Source organism: Gopherus evgoodei, chromosome 2 (genome assembly GCF_007399415.2).
Source record: "Gopherus evgoodei ecotype Sinaloan lineage chromosome 2, rGopEvg1_v1.p, whole genome shotgun sequence".
Taxonomy (NCBI): Eukaryota; Metazoa; Chordata; order Testudines; family Testudinidae; genus Gopherus; species Gopherus evgoodei.
Window position 1 is genome coordinate 283093483 of NC_044323.1, and position 27875 is coordinate 283121357.

Below are 27875 nucleotides of genomic sequence, written 5' to 3' on the forward strand. Positions count from 1 at the left end.
GGGAGAGGAAAAAAAACAGGATAGGACTTTTCACCGGGAGACTTCTCATCTCTTATTCTCAGCTGCAAAGAATTTTTTCCTAAAAGTTTCTTTGAAGAGCTGGCATTTCAAAAGTGAAATGAACCATAAAACTGAAACCACCACCCCACGGCACCTAAAATGACAAAAGAAACTGCCATGGGACTTTGGGGGATGGGTCCTGACCTACAGGTTGGTCAGTAATGTTGCTGCAGGTATTTGGTAAGAACTTCATCTTAACCCAATTCTAGTTTGTTCAGTTTAGTAGTAGGAAGAATTTTTTAATTCTTTTTTTATTTTATCTTTATTTTTCTTATCCTTCTTCTATTTCTAACTATATTGCGTATGTTTAGTCTCACTTAAAAGCTTTCCTTCTTTTGTTAATAAACTTGTTTTATTGTTTAATCAAACCCAGTGTGCTTGAGTTAACCTGTTTGGGTCACCCCATTTAAGGTGGTAAACTGTTATGCATCAAACCCTTAGAATGACAACAGCCCTAATATATCTAAGCTGTCCATGGGAGGGCTGGTCAGTGCAGAACACACATTTCTGGGGGAAAATTCAGGATTGAGAATGTGTTGGAGTCACCCTGCAAGTAATAGCCAAGGCTGGTGGAAGCTGCCCCCTTCCTGAAGCACAATTCCTTCCCTGGGTTCATATTCAGAGCTAGATGCAAAGGGTGGACGAAGCTAGCACAAAGCATTAATGTGAACTATGGCTAACAAAAGAGCGAAAAAAATTAATCTAACAGGAAGAAATATTAATTAACAGATGGGACAATACTGACAGATTCACTCACTCAGTGACTGGAAATCTGTTGGCAAGTTATTTTAAATTCCTAAGATAGTATAAAATTCAATAAAGCTCCAAATAATAAGTAGGAAGTGATGAAGGTGAACAAACCCTATTTGAAAAAGAAAGCAATGAATTTGTCAAAGAGGTTTTTAATTGGAAAAATACAATAATTGTAGTGTGAAGAGACACAGCAGTTCCTTCAATTCAAACACAAGAAAAGATCTAAGGAGAATATATGTATTATGTTACATACAGTTCACCTGCGGTCATTTATGTGGTCTGATACCTTGCCAGAAGTCCAAATAACAATCAAGGGAGAACAAATAGAAGAAGCTGAGTAACACATCTATTTAGACCAAGAAATTAACATGCGCCACGATCAGTAAGCTAAACTCTTACAACGAAAAAAAGCAGGTTGGTGCACATTCAATTCTATCAAGGATGCCCTCCATGGAAAAAAAATCGGCAAGGCAGCATGTGCCAGCCTTTTCAACTCAATAGTACTGCCAGAAATGTACGGCAGTGAAACATGGGCACTGACAAAGACAGAGGAGCAGCAACAGGCTGTCATGGAGAGGGCAACGTAAAGAAGAATTCTGGGTATTTCAATCTGTGACCGGGTCCACGGTGAAGTGACCAGACAGGGGAGAGGAGTGCAGGACATGGTGAGAGCAGGCATAGTAAAATGCGATGGGCTGGGTACACAGCGAGACTGACAATCGATGGACTGCAGCTGTCACTGAGTGGTACCCACAGGAACTGAAACGACCACTCGGCCGACCTCCAAAAAGATGGGAAGATTTTACCGTTAAAAGACATGGCTGTACATGGAGAAGGAAAGCCAGGATACAAGAAGAATGAAAAATGTGTTGTGATCCGTGCAATCTATACAAGGGCTGAAGGACAGATCAATCAAGGTGATTAAGGTGACAGTCCACCTCTGAACCTCTGTAAATTAGGACAGTCTTAAAAATGGGTGTGCAGAAGTAAAGAATTAACTTTAAACCAGCATACAGTCGATCAGTTTAACACTATATAGAATCTTATAGAATTTCTCAGGATAACAATAGTGCCTTATCAAAATCTCATTTTAAATTCAGTATGTAAAAAAGTTGCAGCAGGCTGCTAAAAGCCTAAACATGAAGAAATAATTATAAAGTGAAAAATATCTTTTACTCTTAATAGTGGGCCCAACCCTGAAATGTGTCAAGTGCCTCAAACAAGGTCTTGCAACTCAGTTCCCATTGTATTTATTGGAAGCTGGGGATGCTCAGCACCTTGCAGAACTAGTCAAAGTATTTGCAAAGGTGCTTAGAATACGTTAAATGCAATAGAAATGCTGTTACCAAAAAGATCCAATTAGGGGTCAAGAATTGGTAAGAGGTCAAATTTGATGGATCAGTAAATTACAGTTATAGTCAATGCTGAATATCAATGTTGTGATCATTGATGAAACAATGTGTATATGATAAACTTCTGTCTAGACAATGTTTGGTCTCAGCGAAGTCCTACAAAACCTCTCATGTCCCATCCTGCAGCCCTTACTCACATAAGCAATCCTCACTCATTTGTATAGTCTCATCGACTTTAATGGGAGTTGCAATTGCTCCAGGCTCCCCAAGGTCAGGAACTAAAGAGTGGAGAATGACCCCGCCAAGATTTTTAGACTAAACCTCATTTTAATTTACAATGCTATGCTATTTCTGAGTTGAGACCTGACAAAAAATTTCAAAACATAACTAATGCCAATTTTTTCTGAGACCCTCCACAGGTACAAAATCTGAAATGGAAGTGATCTGTTTCATGGATACTGGAGTGGTGTGGGGAAACAGCTTTACAATGGAAAGCCAGTCTCAAAGTTAATGAGGGAGAGGATACTGGCTCTCTTTAATATGAGATTACCTCATCAATAATTTAGCTCTCTCATTGGAATAAACAACTCTGCCTTCACTGTCGTAGTTTATGCATTCTGGCATCAGTGTTTTCTGTTTTCTCCAAATAGGACACCTCACTCCATATTACTCCTAGTGTATTATAAATGAAGCTTCATGAGTGGTTTTAAGTTGATTTAGGAGAAAATGAAATGCATTCAGCTAAGAAGGTCTAAACAAAGTTTTGACAAATGGTAAGCAAAAATATTTGCTTGCTCATAACAGCTTCATTTAAATGAAGTTCCTCACTTCAGCTGAACAGCTGGCACTTCAGTTCAACAGACTAATACATTGACCTTCCCTATCCAACGATACGCATTTTAAATCCCAGTTGTGCTTGTACAAGTAATACTGTATAATTCAGTGCCAGATCTTTATACTACATGTAAGGAATGTTCACATTGGTAGTGATGAGGAAGGCTACCGTCAAATCCATGGAGTATCAATATTTTCAATGTAATTTCAAACTAATCTGTTCAACGATCCCAATTTTCTGATCAGTCCCCAATTGGAGGTGCTGCCACATGCAGCCTTAATTGGAGGCATGCCTGGTGCATCCTCAAGGCACTACTACCAGTACCTAATTGGCATGCTGGAGTGCTATTCATTGAAGGGTTGTAAGTTTTTCTTTATTCCACTACGCCTCTACAGGATGCAGGCGTTGCACTGATCCAAGAGGAGGGGAAAATTCCTCTTGTAAATTTTCAAAACTGCCCATGCAAAAATGTTATGTGAAATCAGTAATTACTTGTGTAAGTATAGCACAGGAGTGGCCAAACGTACTAACCCTCTGAGCCACATACAATAATCTTCAGGAACTTCAGAGCTGCAAGACATGCACAACCTGCCCCACGGGGTGGTGCCTGCCGGGGTATGGGATTTCTGCCCTGACGCTCCCAGTAGGGCTAAAGCCCCTAGTCCCACCACCCTGCCAGAGGTCAGAAGCTGCAAGCTCCCCCTCAACCCAGTCTGGTAGGTGGAGAATGGGGTGAGGTGCGTGGGAGGCTCTGTGAGCTGCCCTTTAACTGTAAGAGAGCCACATGTGGCTCATGAGCCACAGTTTGGCAATGCCTGCTATAGCGTCTTTGTGACCAAAATGGAGTCTGCTCTGCAGGGCAGCTCTGGCCAAAAAAAGGCGCGTGCTGAAATGCAGCAGGTAAACTCCTTTCCACCCCAAGGGCACCTTTTCTAACCCCCTAAACTCACTCACTCTCTCTCTCACACACACAAACATATACCAGAGGGATGAATGGAGAAAAAACAACAGGGAGAGAAGACGGGGGGTGGGGCGGTCGGAGGGGGCAATAAAACAAGGTTACATCCAACACAGAGACCCATGTGCCCAGTGGCACAAGATAAAAAAAACAGACACCGAGCAACATATCTAGATGCAGAATTCAGGAATCCTAGGCAGAGTTCCAGTCTGGCAGTGAGTCTTTGGCACCTGGTTGTCTTTGGCACCAAGATACTTTCCCCAGCAAACCCCTTGGGTGCCCTTTTCTGCCACAATCTGCAAACCCTCCCAGAGGGACAATCTCCCCACTTACCTAACTACAGCCTCTCTCCTTAATCCCGATGCAGTCACAAGACCCAGTACTCGCAGCCCCATTAAGCTCTGGGTAACTGTGATACTGAGTCTGGCTCCAGTTTGTCCATCTCAGGTGATTCCTTCCTAGCGTAGTGCTCCTCCTGGCTCCTGTCCTGGGAAGTCCTGGGTCAACTGCTCCGTCCTTCCTGGGCTTTGGGCTGGCTCAGCTGCTTCACTAGAGAAGGGCCTGCTTGCTGTAGACCTCTTGTTTGGAGATACAGGCACACACCTGCCTCAGTTATTCTTCCTACTTCAACTCTCCTCCCCCCCAAAACAACCAGCACTTCCTATTGCTGGAACAACCAACACTTCCTCTGCCTCAGGATGAGGTTTTAAAGGAGCTGTGCTCTCTGAACACCAACGGGATTACGTTTGCACCCATTTGAGTGAGAAGGGAGAATTACTTATTGACAGTCATGAATAAACTTTTTAAAAGCACCAAAGTGACTTAAGGTAGCAAGTAGTTTTCAAAAATGATTTAGGCTCCTAAGTGACTTAGAATTTTTGAAAATGTTATCCCTTGTCTAAGAAAATTGTACCTGTTTAACTTAAGTTGAATTTTAATCTGATTTATTTAAACTGGTACAGCCTCCTGCATAGAAACTTATTTTGGTTTTAGAGTAGCTTACTTTGGTCAGAAGTGGCACCAGCTATTCATAACTCTCTCTCACAAACAAGAAGGGAATGAGCTGGATTCGGACTTTTTTAGGGTATTCAAAATTTCTTGATAAGTGAACTCTGGGAAATGCAGGTGAGCTCTGGGTTGGTGGCTGCAGGTGGAGTGGATCCATGGTGTTTGAGAAGGCTCCCCATATGTGTGATCCTTTCAGCAAAGTAGGATAGTTCTTCACACCGTGTGGTTCTTAGCTCTGATGCAGATCGTGGGCACAAGGGACTGATGAAGCAATTTACCACCCTCGATAGCTTCTTGATGCAGGACTTGGCAGCTCCAGTGGAGGCCCATACGAAGGTATTTTTGTCTGGTAATATAGTCTGACCATAGGCTCTGAACAATTTATGTTTCATCCTGTCTTAATCAGCCTTTGTTTTCTGCCATCAGCACTCAAGTTTCCACACCCTCTCTTCTGCCAGTGTGGATTGTCAGAAAACCAAGAAGTTCCATGTGGGTGATGGGAAGGAAGGGACTGTTTAGGGGCAAGTGTGCCAATGGCCGAGGTCAGTGTAGAATGACAATGATTCACTGATTCTCAGACTGTTGTGTTTTTAGCAGGCTTTGGAATTTGTTGGAGTCCATGAGTCTTCATGGTCAAATCAGGATCATTGGTCTTTATTGTTGCCTGAGTGCTGGAAGGTCTCTGACCACTGCCTTAATGAGGTGATGGTCTGACAAGACTGTGACTGGTTTGTAATGTCCTCGATCTTGATATCTCGGCCTAAGATCAGGTCCAAGAAATCACCCGCTGTGGTGAGTGGACCAGAGATAATCTGTAAAAGTTCTAGGGAAGAACGTGAAGAGACAGGTTTTTGTATCTTTAACCAAGTCAATTTGAATTGTGAAATCTCCCAGGACAATGAGTCTGGGGTATTTCACCACCATTACTGACAAAGTGTCAGTGAGCACTTTTCTGTATCCTTTTGTCTGTAGTGGTCTGTAAATAATCATAAAAATCTATGTTGGCATTGGCTCTGGTTTCCACTGTTAGTAGAATGAAGATGTCCTCTTACCTGAGGCATCTCTCTTGCATTTGATGTTTGCAGAGATGAATGCATTACCACCTGCTTGTCTAGGTCTGTGGTGTACTGAGTACTGTTGGGGAGACGAGGTGGGCTAGCATAGTGTTTGCAGGATCATCTAGCCAGGTCTCAGGGATGCAGCCTATATCAGGCACTTCATAACTGATGATGTGTGTTGGTTTTTGTTTCTTAGCAGCAGATATTGCATTAATTAGCACCAACTTTAGTTTGCGATACTTTCCGCTGTCTGCTTCTGACCGGTGCCTACCTAGTGGGCCTGTGCAGTGGGTACAGATATTAGATGTCTAGAATCTGGTCTGAGACACACTAGGAAGGTGAAGTAATATATTTTATTGGACCAACTTCTGCTGGTGGAAGCACAAGTTTTCAAGCCTCAGAAAGATCTTCTTCAGTTCTGGGGAAGTAAACTCAAGTGTCAGAATCTGGTTTCTTATTTCTGCTTTTTCTGTTTCCTTGGACAGTTCCTCCCAATTTGAATTGTGACAGGAGATGAAGTAAATGTTGCCATTGGATGTTCCAAGTGGAAGAATAGTTACCTCGTTTGCCATATGCCCTGGGAAAGGCAGGTCTGGTTTGAAATCTTTTAGAGCCGTAACCTGGCTGAGTCCTGGGAATGGGTGGACCTGGAACAGTGTGTTCCTGGAGTACTGGTATGTGTGCTGGAAGCATGGTGGAACAGCAGTAGAAATAGTAATAAATGGTAGGTCTGACCCCCTCAAGAGGAAGTGTAAATGGCTTCACACATCCACTTCCTTGAAATAAGCTGTCTCTGTTGTCATGACGCCACTGTTACTCTTACCTGCTTTAGGAGGGAGGTGGAGAGGAGAGAGGAAGAGAAGTAGCACCTACCATTTAGTCTTGTCTGAGCCAGAGCTGAAAAGTGGGTGGCAGTGAAGACTGGAGGAGCAGGGCTGGGACTGCTTCCTGGCAGAAAAACAGAGCCCATGGGCAGCCTCCTTCCCAGTGGTGGTTCCTGAGCTGAGGGAGGGACAGGGAGGGGAATCACAGCCTCACTGAACCTTTTGAGAATTGACACAAATTTTCTGAAAAGTGAGAAGTGGCTGAAGGTGAAAAGGTCTGAAGGTTCTCCTCTGTCTCCCCCAAATGTGGGCTGCGTGAAGGGCCAGCTGGAGCTGGACCCAGCTGCTGTTGCTGAGCTGTGTCTCTGCCAAGGGGAGAGAGAAGTGGCTGGGGGAGCAGGGACTCAGCTCCTTTAAGGGCTCGCGGGATTCTCTGCTATTTTGCTGCTGGTGCTGGCCATGTACAGGGCCACATGGAGTTGGACCCTGCTTCTGCAGCTGTATTCCTGCTAGGGGAAGAGAGGAGAGTGGCTGTTCACATCTGAAACAATCATCATCATCGCAAATGCAAAGGAATGTAGCCTCCTTGCAGATAAAGCACCACTCAGATCAATTTCTAGCTAGGCCTTAAGGTGGCCTGGCTGGATATTCAGTCTATGTCCATTGTTGTCAATGTTATTGCACCACCAAAGCTTCTGGTAACCACATGATCATCAATCAGCTGTGAAACAATGGCAGGGATTCAAGAGATTTTTGAGAGGTCCATCTGAGTCACAGAACTATAGAACTGAGAAATTAGAGAGACTTCTTAGGTCTGTCAGTTAATTTCCTTGTGAACAATGCATAGGATTGACTCCAGTACAATTTAGCAGTGTTTTGTCAAGTTTACTTTCAAATGTCCCATACGATAGGGCTTCAGACACCTAACTCAAGAGACTGCTTCACAGCCTAAAGCATCTTATGGTCTAGAAGTTTCTTGATATTTTCCCTTTTACTTCAATAATGCCTATCACAGCTGAATTTCCACATTTTAAATATTTGTAAATTATTATAACCCCCTTAATCATATCTTAAACTAATTTTACCCAGTTTCAACTCAGGAATCACATGAAAAGATATATGTTTGCGTTACCACTCTTTTAACCAGTAAGTGCACTTGATAATCATGAGCTCATTTTCACAGAAAGAACAGCTGAAATTATCGACTAAAAGTAGAATAGCATTATACTGTTCCATACACAGAAGTAAGGAAGCTCAAAGACATGGTTGGCACCGGAGAGTATATGTAGGGGTTTTTAATATTACTGAATATTACTGAATACACTTTTTAATTTAATATTAAAAATATTAATATTACTGAATACACTTTTTAATTTAAGCCTTAATAAATGACACAACGTGGCAGAGTTACAGTTGCTGTGGAAACCATAACTGAATTTCCTGGTTTTTGTGTGTGCGTTAAGTTCTCAGCTACTGTTTTTGGGCTTATTGCGAAGTTATGAACTGCCATATAAAATTGAAATGGTTGCTGTCATAAACAGATAGTTAAGGGTTAATGTCTCTTTTACCTGTAAAGGGTTAAGAAGCTCAGTGAACTTGGCTGACACCTGACCAGAGAACCAATGGGGAGACAAGATACTTTCAAATCTTGGTGGAGGGAAGTCTTTGTTTGTGCCGTTTGTGTTGTTCGTTGTTCGCTCTTGGGGCTAAGAGGGACCAGACATATACCCAGGTTTTCTCCAATCTTTCTGAATCAGTCTCTCACGTTTCAAAATACTGAGTATAGCCAGGAAAGGTGGATTAGTCTTATGTTTGTTTTCTTAACTTGTAAATGTGTATTTTGCTGGAAGGATTTTTACCTCTGTTTGCTGTAACTTTAAATCTCAGGCTGGTGGGGGAAGTCCCTCTAGTCTATATAAATCTGAATACCCTGTAAGCATTTACCATCCTGATTTTACAAAGATAATTTTTACTTTTTCTTTCTTTAATTAAAAGCTTTCTTTTTTAAGAACTTGATTGATTTTTTCCCTTGTTTTAAGACCCAGGGGATTGGGTCTGAACTCACCAGGGATTGGTGGGGGGAAAGGAGAGGGGGGAGGTTAATTCCTCTCTGTTTTAAGATCCAAGGAGTTTGGATCAGTGGAGCCTCTCAGGGTAACCCAGGAAGGGGAAAGTCTGGGAGGGGGAAAGGAGGGGGAATGGTTTATTTCTCTTTGTTTTAAGACCCAAGGGGTTTGGGTCTTGGGTTCCCCAGGGAAGGTTTTGGGGGAACAAAGTGTGCCAAACACTATATTTTGGCTGGTGGCCGTGTTATCAGATTTAAGCTAGGAATCAAGCTTAGAAGGGTCCATGCAGGTCCCCACTTTTTGGATGCTAAAGTTCAAAGTGGGGGGAAAAAACCTTGACAGTTGCACATAGAATTTACACATACTAAGCTAGTGCATGCTAATAAAGACTGCTGCACCTTCTTCTTTACCTTCCCATTCCATAGGTGCATGGGGTGTCCACCAGTTTCTGCCATTTATTTTCATCTTATACCAGTCTGTTCAGGCTACTGAGTGTCATGTTGATGGATCTGGCTTCCTTCTCTATTGTTCTGTGTAATGTTTCTCTAGGTCACCCTCTTCTCCTCTTTCCAGGTGGTGTCTATATTATCACTTACAGTAGAAGTCGTGTTGGTGGCACCCTTAAAATGCATCCTAATTACGCCCTCTGACATCTTCTTACCACATTTGATGCTTTAGATAGGTTTGCTCAACTCAGAATTTCTGATGTTGCAAGAAACTCTTTCCAATAGTCTCTGAAGATCTTCCGCAGGCATTTACTTTGGAGTGAGTTGATCTTCTCACCAATTACTTTTGCAGATTTTCTTGACTCTGCTCCATACAGGAGGGAAGACGTGAGGCTGGTGTTAAAAAAAAAACAAAAACAAACATATTTTTGTGCCAGTGCCAATCATGTTACTTTTCCAAATCTTCAAGTTTATGGAAGTTGTTTGCTGTTTTTGACATTTATTGCTTGACTCTAGTGTGATGTCACTGTCACTGTACATCTCACTCCTTACATAGAGAAAATTACTTACTTCAGCAAATGTTTCTTCAGCCACACTAATGGTTACTTTTGGGACATTGATAGCCATACATTTTGTCTTTCCATTGTTGATGAACAAACCTATTTATATTGTTGTATATGCTGTGTCTTTTCTTCCATTAAGCAATGTGTTGAACTAAGCAAGACAATGTCATCAGCAAATATCAGGTCATCCAAATGTGCTTTATCATTTGTCCACAAAATTCCTTAGTTGCCTTCTGCAGTTACTTTCCTCATGATATAGTCAATGAACAGTTCAAACAATATTGGGGACATAATATATCCTTGGTCTTCGTCCACTTGTCACTGCAAACCATTAGGTGGTGCTGTCACCATCTCTGACTGCACGTATAGTATTATCATATATTCTTGATTATGCTAATTATTTTTGCAAGTATTCCATAATACGCCACAATTCTTCCAAGACTTTCTCCTAGTACACTGTCAAAAGCCTTCTGGAAATCTATACAATTTATCACAAGAGGCACTTCGCGTTCGATACTTTGTTTTATAAAATGTCTGCAGTCTATGCAATGAGGACCTAAAGTCCAGAGAAAATCTCCAAGGAGTCCAAAGGAGTCACTGTTGGACTTTATATAGTGCCAGGTCCCAACACCAACACATCCTGTTCCTGGGCTTGCTCCTATAAGAATGATGGTACTGAGATCTTGACTTGCACAAACAGGTAAGAGGAGAGGCTGCAGACCTTCTTTAATGGGCTTCTGATGCATAAATCCTACCTGATTCTGAAGAGGAGTAAGCATAGTCCAAACGCCAAGGTGGTATGGTACCAGGTGGAGTGGCAAGGGACCAGGACTTAAACCGACCAATAAGATGTGGACGCTTCTGTGAAAAGCCTCCAGTAGATACCATACATGTGTATGCTTGCTGCACCACAGAGCATCCAGCAAGCACCCAGACCCTCATGGCACTGAAAGTGTGGGTGCCAAAGATTATCCCAGTAATGGGGCTTGTACAACAGGGACAGGGGCCTCTTACATCAACAATGAATCCTGAACCAAGAGTCAAAGATGGTCCCCGGTCACCATGTAAGACGTGGGTGTTGTTAGTACCGAGAGCATAGAGTGTACCGCAGACTAAGCTGAAGCTGTAGAAGGTTCTGGCAATTGAGTCTGTCTCAACGATACCAAAAGAGGTGCCGGAAACTACACCTCTACATTGCTAGATGATTAATATAGTACCAGGGAGTGGCTAGCTGGGTCTAATTTAGCTCTATCCTCAGTACCAGACTTCTTTCTTTGAGTCTCCATTAGGCACCTTTCTCTCAAAGAAGAAGTGGACTTCTGGCTAGAGGAACTTGAAATACCTGACTTCTGACATTTAATGAAACTAGAAAAGGATCACACCTTCTCTCTAGCTCCCTCTAATGAGTGGAACTCACCACTCTGAGATGGAGTCTGAACCCCTCCTACTGAGCAGCTGGGTTCTAAATGGGGATGAAAAGCTGCCTCCATCAGGATATGCCAGAGTTGAATTTCACTCAACTTCTTAGACCTGGTCTTTAAACCCTCTATAGAAAGGGTACTTATGCTTTATGCGACCCTCTCCTAAACCCTTTAAACAGCGAGAATGACTGGCATAAATTTGTTATACCAGAACAGCACTTAAATCCCAGGGACAAAGACGTGTCTGGTACCAAGCTTAAAGCCAGAAGCAATATATATAAATTGAAAGAAATGTCTAAAATGAGTACTGCTATCACAATAATTCACTGACTAACAAACTACGTACAATAAGGAGTAGAAAAACTTTCTTTAAAAGAAGAAAGACAGAAGAGTGCAGCAAGCATACACATGGATTCCCACTACCAATCATGGGTGATGAGAAGGAGCTCAGGAATCAGGATGGCTCTTCCCCTTTTCGCCCTCAGTTAGCAGCACAAGCATGCAGAAGGTACAGGTGCCACCCCGATAGCTACCACAATGGGAAAAACTTCTCCAGCTACAGTGCACTGGAGCCTACACCTAAGGTGGAATGGACATGTGCAAGCATTTGAAGAAGAAAATTCTGCTTCAGTCATCATCAGCAGGTGACCACCACACGATGACTTGAAGAGAGTATCAAGCTGTCATTTTAAGTAGATATATGTCTAAATGGAAAACAAAATCTAAACCCAGTATTCCACTCTAATTTAAAAACAATTGAGTCTAGTATTAGGAGTTTTATCTACCATATCATATTCAAAGGAAGAAGATTGGTCCACATGGTTACATGTCCTTTTGTAAGACATTTGCTTACCTGGATCCCCTTCTTCCTCTCCTTCATTTGAAACAATGATGCAGATGTGTTTTCTTAGCTGACGTGGGTTAGAGAACTTCCGACTACATTTCCGGCATTCCAAGTTGCCTGGTAAAACTTCAGCCAATTCTGTTCCTTCCTCTGGCCCTTGTTGTGTTTCCTCGCTTGGATTGCAGTTATTGTTTTCTGCTGATTCTTCGTCTGCACAGAACTTCTTAGTTGACCCTTTTGGCCTGCCCCTTTTTCTCTTCACTACAAGAAGCTCTATATAAGAAAATTAAAAAGAAGCTGTAATGCAATTTTGAAGGGTTCTTGGGGGGATTAATTAATGACTGTATAGCTCCTTGAAAATGGAAAATGCTAAATAAAGTTCAAGAGCTTCTCCCTTTGAAATGTGAAAGCATCGTTAAAGTTTCACACTCAGACTTTTCTTTTTTAAGGGGTGACATTTGATGGTGTATCTGCCAGCTGCAAAGCAATAACACTTGGTATTACTGATACCAAATTCAAATTACTATACATTTAAAAAATTAAAATGTAGGCACTCTTTTAAATTGCAGCCTGTTATTTTATCAGTGTGTGCATTCCTTCTAGAAAGATGTTCTGCTCTGTGTTTTCTGGCACTTCACAGATCACAAGTTCTAGTCCTTGCCTAAATCTCATTTTAATCTATATTATGTTCAAAGAAATTTCTTAAGTAATTCTTTGAAAAGTGTTCAGAAAAAGAAAGGCTGATGAACTGTAAGTCAATTTTTTATCAAAAGCTTATTGCTTTATAATAAATTGCACAACTATTCTTTAATTACTCTCATGATTCATAATTATTACCAAACTTGCATGGAAGAAGTGGAAAAAAATAAATCTTGTTGGCAAGGAGATAAAAATTTATTTCCCCCTCTCCCTCACTTAAATACTCTCTTCTTAGCAAACACTGGAAAATGTTAAAACCAGAAGCCCTTCACAAAACTAAATAACTACTACACCTCTACCTCGATATAATGCTGTCCTCGGGAGCCAAAAAAATCCTACTGCGTTATAGGTGAAACCACGTTATATCGAACTCGCTTTGATTCACAGGAGTGCGCAGCTCCGACTCCCGGAGCGCTGCTTTACCATGTTATATCCAAATTCATGTTATATTGGGTCACGTTATATTGGGATAGAGGTTTATATAATTTAGGCTTCCTGAGTACCTTTTTATTTTTGAAGTTAGATATATGAATGAGAAGTAGTAGCACTGGAAAAGAGCAAGAAATAAGAGGAACCATTCCTCTTACTGAAATCATATTTACTGCTCAGATTTTTGTCTTCACCACTCTGGTTACCTCAAGAGGACATTTGGAGCCATCCTCTTATAGTCTGACCACACCAAAAGCACCGATATCCTCATTAGGAAATTTTACCTAATGAAACTAGGTACTTCACTGTGAAGGAAAAATGTCCGGTAATCTATTGGGTGGTGGGGGCACTCGGGTACTACTTTAAGGGGATTTCTTTCACGCTAGCCAGACATCATATCCCCTCTTTCACACTATGAAAGACGTGGATCTATGTCTCCCCTGCTGGATGTAGTCTTCTAGCCCTACCAGTTCTACATATAGTACCGTCTGGGGAAGAATAAGGAGGATATTGTTATAATAGGCATCTCAGGAACTTGGTGGAATGAGTATAATCAATAGGATATGGTAATATCAGGGTACAAAGTATATCGGAATGACAGAGTCCATCACGCTGGTGAGGGAGTGGCACTATATGTTTAAAAAAGCATAGTCAAACAAGGTGAAAATCTTAAATGAATCAAACGAAGCGCAGAATCCCTATGAACAGAAATTCCATGCTTGAAGAAAAAGATATAACAGTAGGAATATACTGCCGACCACTTGACCAGGATGGTGACAGTGATTGGGAAATGCTAAAGGAGGTTAGAGAGGCTACATAACCAGAAACCAAAATAATAATGGGCGATTTCAACTATCCCCATATTGATCGAGTAAATGCCACTGCAAGATGTGATGCAAAGATAAAATGTCTAGACACCATAAATGACTGCTTCTTGGAGCACCTAGGCCTGGAACCCACAAGGGAGAAGGGCAATTCTTGATTTGGTCCTAAGTGAACCACAGAATCTCGTTCAAGAGGTAACTATAGCTGAAATGCTCAGTAATAGTGACCATAATGTAATTAAATTTAGCATCCTTGTAGAGGAGATAATACCAAAAAAGACCACCACAGTAACATTTAACTTTAAAAAGGGTAACTATACAAGAAAGAAGATGCTAGTTAGATGGAAGTTAAAAAAGATCAGTCCCAAGGGTAAAATGCCTGCAAGCAGCATGGAGACTACTTAAAAACACCATAACAGAGGTTCAGATTAAAAGTAGACCCCAAATCGAAAAAGACAGTAGGAAGACCAAAAGACCATCACCATAGCTAAACAGCAGAGTAATAGAGGCCATAAGAGGTAAAAAGTCACATCCTAATGAGGAAAATAGAAAGCAGCACAAACTCTGTCAAATAACATGTAAAAGTATTGTAAGGCAGGCCTAAAAAGAATCTGAGACTCAACTTGCTGAAGACAAAAAAATTCTTATTGTTAATTTTTGTAAGTACATCACAAGCAGGACGACTGCCAAACATGCAGTGTAGTGACTAGATGACAAAGATATTAAGGGAACACTCAAGAAAGACAAGGTCACCGCAGAGAAGCTGAAAAAATTCTTTGCATCGGTCTTCACTATAGGGGATGTGTGGGAGATACACAGATCAGAACTATTCTTTTGGGGCGATAAATCCGAAGTACTGTCCCAAATTGACCTGTAAACAGAAGACAATTTTGGAACAAACTGATAAACTGAACAGTAATAAGTCACTAGGACCAGATGGTATTCACCCAAGAATTCTAAAGGAACTCAAATATGAAACTGTAGGACTACTAGCTGTAGTATTTGACCTATCACTGAAATCAGCCTCTGTACTAGATGACTGGAAGGTAGTTAGTGTAACACTGATGTTTTTAAAAGGTCTCCAGAGGAGATCCTGGTGATTACAGGCTGGTGAGCTTAACTTCAGTCCCAGGCAAATTAGCTGTAACTATAGTAAATAAAAAGAATTATCAGACACATAGATCAACATGATTTGTTGAAGAGTCAACACGGCCTCTGTAAAGGGAAGCTATGCCTCATAGATCTATTAAAATTCTTTTATGGTCTCAACAAGCATGTGGATAAGGGTGATACAGTGTACTCGGATTTTCAGAAAGTCTTTAAAAAGGTCCCTCATCAAAGACTCTTAAGCAAACAAAGCAGTCATGGGATAACAGGGAAGCACCTCTCAAGGTTGAAAGATAGGAAACGAAGGGTAGGAATAAAAGATTGGCTTTCACAATGGAGAGAGGTGAACAGTGGGGTCGTCCAAGGATCTATACTGGAACCAGTCCTCTTCAACATATTCACTAATGGTCTGGAAATGGTGGTAAAAAGTAAGTTGGCAAAGCTTGCAGCAGTACAAAATTATTCAATATATTTAAGTCCAAAGCTGACTGAAAAGAGTTAAAAAGGTATTTAACAAAACTGGGCAACAAAATGCAGATGAAATGCAATGTTGATAAGTGCAAGTAATGCACGTTGGACAAAATAATCCCAACTATACATACAAAACAATGGCGTCTAAATTAGCTGTTGCCACTCAAGAAAGATCTTTAAGTGATTGTGGACAGTTCTCAGAATACCTATCTACAGTGTCAAAAAAGCGGCAGTTAAAAAAGCTAACAGAATGCAAGCAACTACTAGGAAAGGAATAGATAGAAAACAGAAAATATCATAATGTCACTAGATAAATCAACAGTGCGCCCATACCTTGAATACTGTGTCCAGTTCTGGTCACCCCATCTCAAAAAGGATATAATATAACTGGAAAAGGTTCACGGAAGGGCAACAAAGAGAGCTAAGGGTAAGGAAAGGCTTCTGTACGAAGAGATACTAAAAGGATTAGTGCTGTTCATCTTAGAGAAGTCAAAATTCAAGGGTTGATACTACAAACTTCTGTAAAATCATGAATGATGTGGAAAAAGTTAATATAGAAATGTTATTTACCCGTTTTTCCACAACACAAAAACAAGAGGTCACCCAATAAAATTAACAGGCAGCAAATTTAATACAAACAAGAGGAAGTACTTATTTACACAACACACAACTAACCTGTGGAACTCATTGCCATGGCATACTGTGATGGCCAGAAGTATAACTGGGTTAAAAAACTAAGCATAGCTAAATTCATGGAGGACAGGTCAATTAGCCAAGTTCGTCAGCAAAGCAATCCCATTCTCTAAACCTCTGACTCCCTGAAGGAGTGGAAGACAGTGGTGAAGCATTCTCTTATTATCCTGTTCCGTACACTCCCCTTGAAGCTCTGGTACAGACCACTGTTGGAGACAGAATACTGGGCAAGATGAACCATGATCTGACCCAGTATGGCAGCACATATTTTTAGGTTGTCGATTTCTTTTCACAGAACAGTGGGGCTAGCTTGACACTAGGTGAGATTACCCACAGTGGTGCTAATAGAGAGGAAGGGCACATGATAGGATGTTATATCCCATCTGAATCTTGAGAGGACTCTGGATATAAGGGCAGGAGCATCTGGAAAAGAATCAGATTCAAAAAATCCTCTATTTACTGTACTTCTCAGCAGGATTCATGGATCAGACAAGAAAGGTTCTTGGGAGTTAGAGAAAAATCAGAGTGTGTGTCATAAACAGATGGTTAAGGGTTAATGTCTCTTTACCTGTGTCAGTGAACCTGGCTGACACCTGACTAGAAGACCAACAGGGGAACAAGATACTTTCAAATCTTGGTGGAGGGAAGTCTTTGTTTATGCTTTTTTGTTTGGTTCATCGTTCGCTCTCGGGACTGAGAGGGGACGGGACATCATTCCAGGTTCTCCAAATCTTTCTGAATCAGTCTTTCATGTTTCCAAATAGTAAGTAGTAGCAGGCAAGGTGGATTAGTCTTATGTTTGTTTTCTCAACTGGTAAATGTGTCTTTTTGCTGGATGGATTTTTACCTCTGCTTGCTGTAACTTGGAATCTCCGGCTGGGGGGGCAGGGGGAGTCCCTCTAGTCTATATGAATCTGAGTACCCTGTAAAGTATTTTCCATCCTGATTTTACAGAGATAATTTTTACCCTTTCTTTCTTTAATTAAAAGCTTTCTTTTTAAGAACCTGATTGATTTTTCCTTGTTTTAGAATCCAAGGGATTGAGTCTAAACTCACCAGGGATTGGTGGGGGGAAAAGGAGAGGGGATGGTTAATTCCTTGTTTGTTTAAGATCCAAGGAGTTTGGATCGGTGTGAAGCTTCCCAAGGTAACCCCGGGAGGGGAAAGTCTAGGGGGGGAAAAGAGGGGGATGGTTTATTTCTCCTTGTTTTCAGACCCAAGGGGTTTGGATCTTTGGTTCCCCAGGGAAGGTTTTGGGGGAACAGAAGGTGTGACAGACACAGACTTCTAGCTGGTGGCAGCATACCAGATTTAAGCTAGTAATTAAGCTTAAAAGTGATCATGCAGGTCTCCACTTCTTGAACCCTAAAGTTCAAAGTGCGGAAAAAACCTTGACAGTGTGTCTGGAAGAGTTCACCTTGTGCCATTTAGAAACATTACAACAAGTGGAGCCTTCTTCAGCACTTTGGAATTAACGGAAGGGTTAGACGAGTATTCAGAGTTTTATTACAGCACACAGTACCTTTCACTTGTGACATGCAATAAAGGGGGCACAAAAGCACAGCCAGTGATCTTTAAAATATCACAGAGAAGAGAACAATGAACCAGCACCCAAAAAAAATCTTATATTGTGCCAATAATCTTACTTAAAGTGTTCAGGGAAAGCAAGCAAACAAAAAAGATGCATGCAAGATTTTAGATACATTTATGGAGGCAATACTGGAGAGGTTCCTTAATTCAAAGTGTCTAAAGTTAGATACATTTCAAAATCTTGCTATTTTCTTCATGCTGTTGTGGGGAAAAACAAAAAAAAAAGGAATTATCTGTTAGATTATTCTTCTTGGAATTTTACACACCTACTGCTATTTCTCTTTCCACCTCTACTTTGAAGCCATACATGATCAAAGCAGAGGGAAAAACCACAAAATAAAAAAGTTTTGTGGTTGCAGAAGGAGAAGTGCAAAGTAGTAAATGAGTTGCTGCAGTTCCAATGGTTTTAATTAGGACATTCTGAGTATCATTCAAGCTAAAATACATTCCAAAGGTTAAATCTGAACTGAGTTCATTATAGAAAAATTTTTATATCCACTGCTCTCCTTCCAAGAACTTTCACAAAATGGTATTAATAACTAAGATGATTGTCTAAAGCTCTTTATCAAGTATTTGTTTAAACCAATAGCACTTCCTCTGTGTGAAAAATTAGGATTGACATGTAAATGTAAAATTCTTAAATGACATGAAAAGAGATGCTAAAAGGACAGTCATGATGATTTTCAAATGAATGGAGCAAAAACCTCATGAAATAGGTTAATCTAAGCCATATGAAAAATAATTAATAAACGAATTGAAAGAGAATGGGAGGGACTGGGGGGGGAAGAGAAGAGGGAAAGAAAGAACAAAAGAAAATACCGAAGAACAAGGAGGCATCTTATTCAAAATCCAAAAGAGCAAGAAGGAAATACAGTATAGCAGTAATCATTTTACTGTTTTCAAGGAAAGAGGAAAACACTGTGTCTAGTTGCAGTTTTGACTGTTTAAGGAATGCAGTAAAGTTCTCACTGAGTACCTGAGCACTTTAAGCATCAGCTGTAAAGCACAGCCCAGAAAACCTCCTTGTAAATAGGGCAAAAAATTACTCTTGCACATTACCTTCAACAGCCCTTGACCATCAGTGTTCTGAAGGTTTAGGTTATTCAAATCAAGTGAAAATATAGCTTTTCCAATAATTAAAAATGAGCAGTCAAAATTTTCTGTGTACCTCCACACACACAACCTTTAATGGTCATGTCAGTTGAGACAAGTCTTGCAATCAGTATTTGTCCTCTTTGAGTTAAATAAGTTAACATGCCACCAAAAAAAAAAAAAAAGATTTCTCCTTGTATCTATTGATAAAAAGGTCTTCATAGGCCTAATGTGTCAAACCTAACACAGTGAATATAGATTTGGATAAAGCCTAAGTTATTATGGAATAAGTAAGTGTAGAGATTTAATATGTTAATAAAGCTACATTTCTCTCTTTCCATAAGGCTTTTAATATTCTTCCATAACGGTCACCACCTTCAGAATATTATACAAAACCTTATAAAGCATGTTATCCAAAAAGAAATCAAGTGAGACAAGCAGTAGGTGAAAGAGGGGCAACTCTTCTTGGACAACTAATATTTTAAAAGATGTATTTTATTCTCTCTGCTTTCTTTAAATTTACATTTACTTTTAAAAAATGATACTAAGTAATCTAACTCTTTAAAGGACTGGTAGTAGCTCCTGCCTCTAGAATGCAGGACTGCCTTTAAGGTAATGATTTGATGCATGAGACAAGGGATTTGTGGGTAAGGTCAAGCACTCTCCCTGCAAATGAGGCTTCAATGTCCCTTCCCCATCAAGGGAGATGGGGCTCAATTTGCAGAGAGATTCCCAAATATTTTTATGGGGCTGTTGATAATTTCTTGTTCCAGGGTATTCTGCTACCAGGAGGGCTCACAAAGATTTTGGTTTAAATGAATTAATCATTACCTGGAAATTTTGAGAGGTATTAGATGTCTGTAAGAGCTTTCCCCTTCTCCCTTCCCACTTTACTATCTCCTAAAAAGGCGGTATTTTAAAAAGTTATCCAGTATGAGTTATCTTTGTCTAAGTGTTATGTTGAATAATGCTGCAGTCATTTAGGCAAAAATTCCAAATGCCTCTCCGACCACATTGGCTCTTTACCATTCATAATGTTGAATCTACACCAACATTGCTATAACAAATAAAAAAAATAGAAAATCTTATTTTTCTTTTGTGCATTTGACATCACTTTAAATAGAGTCAGCTGCATTCTACCATAGCATAACAGTCAGTCAAGTTTTAACCTTTGCCGTAAAAGATACTTAACATCAACAGGGAAACAGAGAGATTGTTTAACATTTTATTTATTTAAAATCAGGACATATTCTTTGAAGGGTGTTCAATTAGAATTTGGAACATTTTTAAATTAGTTTTTTTTTTAAATCAAGACAATGGCATCCCTTAAAATACCCCCAATAATATCTCATTAAAAATTCATAGCAATTTCTGATGATTTCTACCATACACCACAAGCTTCTCCAGAGCAATCTTCATGCTGCTCAGTATTGGACACAGATGAGAACATGTTGGAAAGACATTCCATGATATATAATTAAATCCCCATAGACAAAAGAAAGAAAGAAAGAAAGAAAGAAAGAAAGAAAGAAAGAAAGAAAGAAAGAAAGAAAGATGACACTTAAAAAGAGACTAATGGAATAAATCACATAAAACTATTTTTAGGCTGCTGTTTCCCAGCAATTATTCACACAGGCTTCTTAAAATGAGTCAATTTAATGATCAATTACCTGAAAAATTTCAGAATATGTGTATAGTGCTAAGATTTCTATTGATGAGCCCCTTGTGTTATTATTGTTCAGAAAAAATATTTTTAAATTATTCCCTTGAAGTTTCCCTAGTACAGACTCAGATTATACAGAACATTGTAAAAATTCCAGGAAGTATTTGTGTTGTATTGCAGTAAATGATCCAAAGAGACACCAACATGCCCTCTTGTCTATCTCCAAGACTAGCCCTGTCCCTACCCCCAACCCACTTAACAGTGCAATATTTTGGATTTACCAACCTCTTTATACTACATATATGTGGCAATTTGTATATAGACATGTATTATTTTAGCACAGAATGACATGGTACCATACAACTTAACAGGAAAGTTTAACCAAAAATCAGTTGTGCACCAAAGAGCAGAAGCCTTTGTGAGAAAAGTTTTGATTTGTTTTGTGGGTTTTTTGGTTCTGCGTGGGATGGTTTAATGAATGGATTAAAAGATCGTGCATTTTAGGTGCATCAGTTTATTCTTCATTGCTTCTGTCTCTCTACCTCTCAGCCCTCTTTCAATCCTGTGTAATATGTAGTTTATGTAGTGACAATCTGCCCCTGCATCTCCTTATACCACCAACCATGCTGATACAATGGCAGCTCAAGGATATCAGCCTAAGCAGAGTTAGGTAGTGTAGAAAACGATCCTGGTGATTCATCAGATGGCATTCTTTCTTGATTTGGTATGAACAAACACCTCAGCATGATGTTAGAAGGGCAGAAGGTGTCTTTCAAATGAGACAAAAAATAAGAGGCCCTGACCTTTTGCTAGAAGAAGATCGCACTGCACTTTTTAAAAGTTTATTAGTGTTAACTCAAGAATCCTGGCCAAATTCTAATGTGGGCAGTATGCGTTCTGCCTCATCTAAATTCCCTCTGGAGTTTCAACTGGAAAATCTTACCTTAAGAACATAAGAACGGCCGTACCGGGTCAGACCAAAGGTCCATCTAGCCCAGTATCTGTCTACCGACAGTGGCCAATGCCAGGTGCCCCTAACAGGCAATGATCAAGTGATCTCTCTCCTGCCATCCATCTCCATCCTCTGACGAACAGAGGCTACGGACACCATTCTTTACCCATCCTGGCTAATAGCCATTTATGGACTTCACCACCATGAATTTACCCAGTTCTCTTTTAATCACTGTTATAGTCCTAGCCTTCATAACCTCCTCAGGTAAGGAGTTCCACAAGTTGATTGTGCGCTGTGTGAAGAAGAACTACCTTTTATTTGTTTTAAACCTGCTGCCTATTAATTTCATTTGGTGACCCCTAGTTCTTGTATTATGGGAATAAGTAAATAACTTTTCCTTATCCACTTTCTCCATTCACTCATGATTTTATATACCTCTATCATATCCCCCCTTAGTCTCTTTTTTTCCCAAGCTGAAGAGGAATAGCCTCTAATTTTTTCACATATGGGACCCTCTCCAAACCCCTAATCATTTTAGTTGCCCTTTTCTGAACCTTTCCTAGTGACAGTATGTCTTTTTTGAGATGAGGAGACTACATCTGTACGCAGTATTCGAGATGTAGGCGTACCATGGATTTATATAAGGGCAATAATATATTCTCAGTCTTATTCTCTATCCCCTTTTTAATGATTCCTAACATCCTGTTTGCTTTTTTGACTGCCTCTGCACACTGCGTGGATATCTTCAGAGAACTATCCACGATGACTTCCAGATCTTTTTCCTGAGTCGTTGTAGCTAAATTAGCCCCCATCATATTGTATTTATAGTTGGGGTTATTTTTTCCAATGTGCATCACTTTACATTTATCCACATTAAATTTCATTTGCCATTTTGTTGCCCAATCACTTAGTTTTGTGAGATCTTTTTGAAGTTCTTCATAATCTGCTTTGGTCTTAACTATCTTGAGTAGTTTAGTATCATCTGCAAACTTTGACACCTCACTGTTTACCCCTTTCTCCAGATCATTTATGAATAAATTGAATAGGATTGCTCCTAGGACTGACCCTTGGGGAACACCACTAGTTACCCCTCTCCATTCTGAGAATTTACCATTAATTCCTACCCTTTGTTCCCTGTCTTTTAACCAGTTCTCAGTCCATGAAAGGACCTTCCCTTTTATCCCACGACAGCTTAATTTACGTAAGAGCCTTTGGTGAGGGACCTTGTCAAAGGCTTTCTGGAAATCTAAGTACACTATGTCCACTGGATCCCCCTTGTCCACATGTTTGTTGACCCCTTCAAAGAACTCTAATAGATTAGTAAGACACAATTTCCCTTTTCAGAAACCATGTTGACTATTACTCAACAGTTAATGTTTTTCTATACGTCTGACAATTTTATACTTAACTATTGTTTCGACTAATTTGCCCGGTTTTGATGTTAGACTTACCGGTCTGTAACTGCCAGGATCACCTCTAGAGCCCTTTTTATATATTGGCGTTACATTAGCTAACTTCCAGTCATTGGGTACCGAAGCTGATTTAAGGGACAGGTTACAAACCTTAGATAATAGTTCCGCAACTTCATATTTGAGTTCTTTCAGAACACTTGGGTGAATGCCATCGGGTCCCGGTGACTTGTTAATGTTGAGCTTATCAATTAATTCCAAAACCTCCTCTAGTGACACTTCAATCTGTGACAGTTCCTCAGATTTGTCACCTACAAAAGCCAGCTCAGGTTTCAAGTATCAGAGGGGTTGCCGTGTTAGTTTGGATCTGTAAAAGCAGCAAAGAGTCCTGTGGCACCTTATAGACTAACTGACGTTTTGGAGCATGAGCTTTCGTGGGTGAATACCCACTTCGTCAGATGCATGTAGTGGAAATTTCCAGGGGCAGATATATATATGCAGGCAAGCTAGAGATAATGAGGTAGTTCAATCAGGGAGGATGAGGCCCTGTTCTAGCAGTTGAGGTGTGAAAACCAAGGGAGGAGAAACTGATTCTGTAATTGGCAAGCCATTCACAGTCTTTGTTTAATCCTGAGCTGATGGTGTCAAATTTGCAGATGAACTGAAACTCAGCAGTTTCTCTTTGAAGTCTGGTCCTGAAGTTTTTTTGCTGCAGGATGGCCACCTGGCCACACTATAGCAGACCTTAAGGTGGCCATCCTGCAGCAAAAAAACTTCAGGACCAGACTTCAAAGAGAAACTGCTGAGCTTCAGTTCATCTGCAAATTTGACACCATCAGCTCAGGATTAAACAAAGACTGTGAATGGCTTGCCAATTACAGAACCAGTTTCTCCTCCCTTGGTTTTCACACCTCAACTGCTAGAACAGGGCCTCATTCTCCCTGATTGAACTACCTCATTATCTCTAGTTTGCCTGCGTATATATATACCTACCCCTGGAAATTTCCACTACATGCATCTGACGAAGTGGGTATTCACCCACGAAAGCTCATGCTCCAAAACGTCTGTTAGTCTATAAGGTGCCACAGGACTCTTTTCATCTCAGGTTTGGGAACCTCCCTAACATCCTCAGCCGTGAAGACTGAAGCAAAGAATCCATTTAGTTTCTCCGCAATGACTTTATCATCTTTAAGCGCTCCTTTTGTATTTTGATCGTCAAGGGGCCCCACTGGTTGTTTAGCAGGCTTCCTGCTTGTGATGTACTTAAAAAACATTTTACCAACACCTCTGGAGTTTTTGGCTAGCCGTTCTTCAAACTCCTCTTTGGCTTTTCTTATTACACTCTTGCACTTAATTTGGCAGTGTTTATGCTCCTCTCTATTTGCCTCACTAGAATTTGACTTCCACTTTTTAAATGAAGTCTTTTTATCTCTCACTGCTTCTTTTACATGGTTGTTAAGCCATGGTGGCTCTTTTTTAGTTCTTTTACTGTGTTTCTTAATTTGGGGTATACATTGAAGTTGGGCCTCTATTATGGGGTCTTTAAAAAGCGCCCATGCAGCTTGCAGGGATTTCACTTTAGTCACTGTACCTTTTAATTTTTTTTTAACTAACCCCCTCATTTTTGTATAGTTCCCCCCTTTTGAAATTAAATGACACAGTGCTGGGCTGTTGAGATGTTCTTCCCACCACAGGGATGCTAAATGTTATTATATTATGGTCACTATTTGCAAGCAGTCCTGCTATAGTTACCTCTTGGACCAGCTCCTGCACTCCACTCAAGATTAAATCTAGAGTTGCCTCTCCCCTTGGGGGTTCCCGTACCAGCTGCTCCATGAAGCAGTCATTTAAAGTATCGAGAAATTTTATCTCTGCATTTTGTCCTGAAGTGAAATGTTCCCAGTCAATATGGGGATAATTGAAATCCCCCACTATTATTGGGTTCTTAATTTTGATAGCCTCTCTAATTTCCCTTAGCATTTCATCATCACTATTACTGTCCTGGTCAGGTGGTCGATAGTAGATCCCTAATGTTATATTTTTATTAGAGCATGACAATTCTATCCATAAAGATTCTATGGAACATGTGGATTCGCTTAGGATTTTTACTTCATTTGAATCTACATTTTCTTTCACGTATAGTGCCACTCCTCCCCCTGCACGACCTGTTCTGTCCTTCCGATATATTTTGTACCCCAGAATGATAGTGTCCCATTGATTGCTCTCAGTCCACCAGGTTTCTGTGATGCCTATTATATCAATATTCTCCTTTATCACAAGGCACTCTAGTTCACCCATCTTATTATTTAGACTTCTAGCATTTATGTACAAGCACTTTAAAAACTTGTCCCTGTTTATTTGTCTGCCCTTTTCTGATTTGCCAGATTCTTTTTTATGTGACTGTTTATCATCTGATCTGGCCCTACATTATCCTCTTCCGTCCTCTGCCCCTTACTATAACCTGGAGATTCTCTATCATCAGAGCCTCCCCTAAGAGAAGTCTGTGTCCGATCCAATATTCTTACAATTTAATATTTATATTTGCAAAACAGAGGCCCCATAGCACCAGGCGTGATACAAATACATACATGATACCTCTTCCATAGAGCAGAAGATGGTGGCCTTAAAGATAAGTTTAGAGAGTGTGTTGCATTCAAAAGAAGCCGTGTATCCTAATCTGTCACACCGGCTTACTTAAATGGCTGCCATTTTCCATGTCAGATATGTCTGTACTTCAATGTTGGACACAGCAATATTTATGAGTAATTTGTATTATCAATAGCAACATTTGCCAAAGTGTATTGGGACTCATTTGAACGAGAGATGATATAAAAATGTAAAATCAGTATTACTGAAGATAACAAAAACAGTTAAGATAAACCAATTGTTGAAGGAAGCATGATCTAACTACTAAAACCATGTATATCTTGTAAAATTGACATAGGGAGTAACAACAATAATAATATTAAGCACTTACCTAGTATTTTATTTCATAATGCTACAGAAACATTAATTATTCCTCAGATAGAACTCCTAAAAGGTACATACTCCAGAGAGGGCTTCAGTAAAACCTCAACATTCACCAACTCAGGCACCTGTGATAACTTTGGTTTTTTCCTATTCTTACAATGCAGACCATGCTGTCTAGCAAAGTACAATGTTGTTGTATACCACTCAACAAGCATTTGAAGAGATTGTCATTTCTAGATTACCAGCCCTCAGTCATACCCAGTCACATCTGTTATAGTATTAACCGGGCTGAAGTACACAGAAGAGAAGCACATCAGGGCTTACTGAGCACTTTTTTCCTATAAAATTCTGTTCATTCCCTTGTCCACTGTAGATGTCACTACAGGAGAGCAAAACAATGTCATGAAGGAATATTTCCCACAAAATCCCTTACATCACTCCAGTGAAGAGTACTATGAATATCCTACATTTTCCATCAGAATACTGGAAACAACAACAAAAAGCCTGTGCTATCTAAAGTAGAGGAGCAAATACTTTTGTGGGTTGAAAATCTTTTTACGTTATGGGGAACTCACTTAAGAAGACAAATATTCTTATAGGTGTTAGGAGTTGTATGTAATTTGAAAAAGCTGCAGCCATATGGTCTAGATAGAATAAATTAAGGCTAACAAAAAAGAATTATTCAGACAGCTTTATGAGAAGACAACTTTAAAAAATAGCACAGCTGTTACTTTTCCTCATAATTAGATATGCAAAGTAGTGATGCCAACACTACTTAAGTAAAGCTGCATAAGTCTGATACCTCTTTATTTATTTATTATTTATTATTTGTTAAGCACTGAGAGCGTGTTTAGCTCCTTACAAGACACAAAATGCAGACAGTCCCTGCCACACAGAACTAAATACTGTACTAAAAAATACATATGTATTATAAAAATGGAGGCAAGTTTCACTGTGTTCAGAGATACTATCTACAATTTGTGAAGGGTTACTGGGTACAAAACTATGACAAAGAAAGATGTATTCTGCATGTCTGAGATCATCATTCTGTGTAGATTTAACCCAATAATAAAGTCACCAATCTAGACTGCTGGTTAGTAAATGAAGACCTACCATTGCATATACTATAGATATGAAAAGTATTAAACTGGCTTCAGTATTTTTTAAAAATATGTTTTTAATATACTCTGGACAGAATTTAGCAATCACATGACCAGGTATTCATAAAATCTTGGTGGTTTTGTAAAATAAAGGATTAGCCAAAAAAATAAACTAGTTGTCCGCTAGGGATCAAGAAAGAACGTATTATCATGAAATCTGAATTATTTTAAACCCCACATTATCACAAAAATTTGCAATTACTCTCAGCAGTGGAAGAAATTACATTGTTACCATGGGCAGCTGATGATAATTATTTTGTGTAACTAATTCGACCTTTGACTACTGGATGGCTTAATGTAATAGCACTAGTGTCTATGCACAATTATAAATTATGAATCACGCTATTTTCATCTTTGCATAGAGTGATAATATCTGAAATGGAACTCACACAGAGTTAGAAAGACATCTTGAGGCAACATTCTATCAGCCACCTTGGCAAAGTCTGTAGATTCTTTTTTTGCTGATGTGCTGGCTGATTGTCTAAGCAAATTTAACTGTTTCCACTGTTGGTGCTAGACAATGTTAGTCACAAAGCTCCAAATTAAAGCTTCAGGAGAGAGGGTCAGAAACACTTGACATTTAAAAATCAATAAACCAATATAATCATCCTATACCACGTTAAGTTTT

At 39.8% G+C, this 27875-nt stretch overlaps 1 protein-coding gene across 5 annotated transcripts in view; it reads right to left on the reverse strand.

Annotated features, from left to right (window-relative positions):
• Positions 1 to 27875, reverse strand: part of ZFAT (zinc finger and AT-hook domain containing) — a 162493-nt gene that overhangs the window by 115868 nt on the left and 18750 nt on the right. For all 5 annotated transcript variants that reach the window (XM_030553868.1, XM_030553866.1, XM_030553869.1 and 2 more), the window contains exon 3: positions 12198 to 12461. In XM_030553868.1, coding sequence (XP_030409728.1) covers positions 12198 to 12461 — 264 coding nt within the window. The remainder of the gene's footprint in view (positions 1 to 12197; positions 12462 to 27875) is intronic.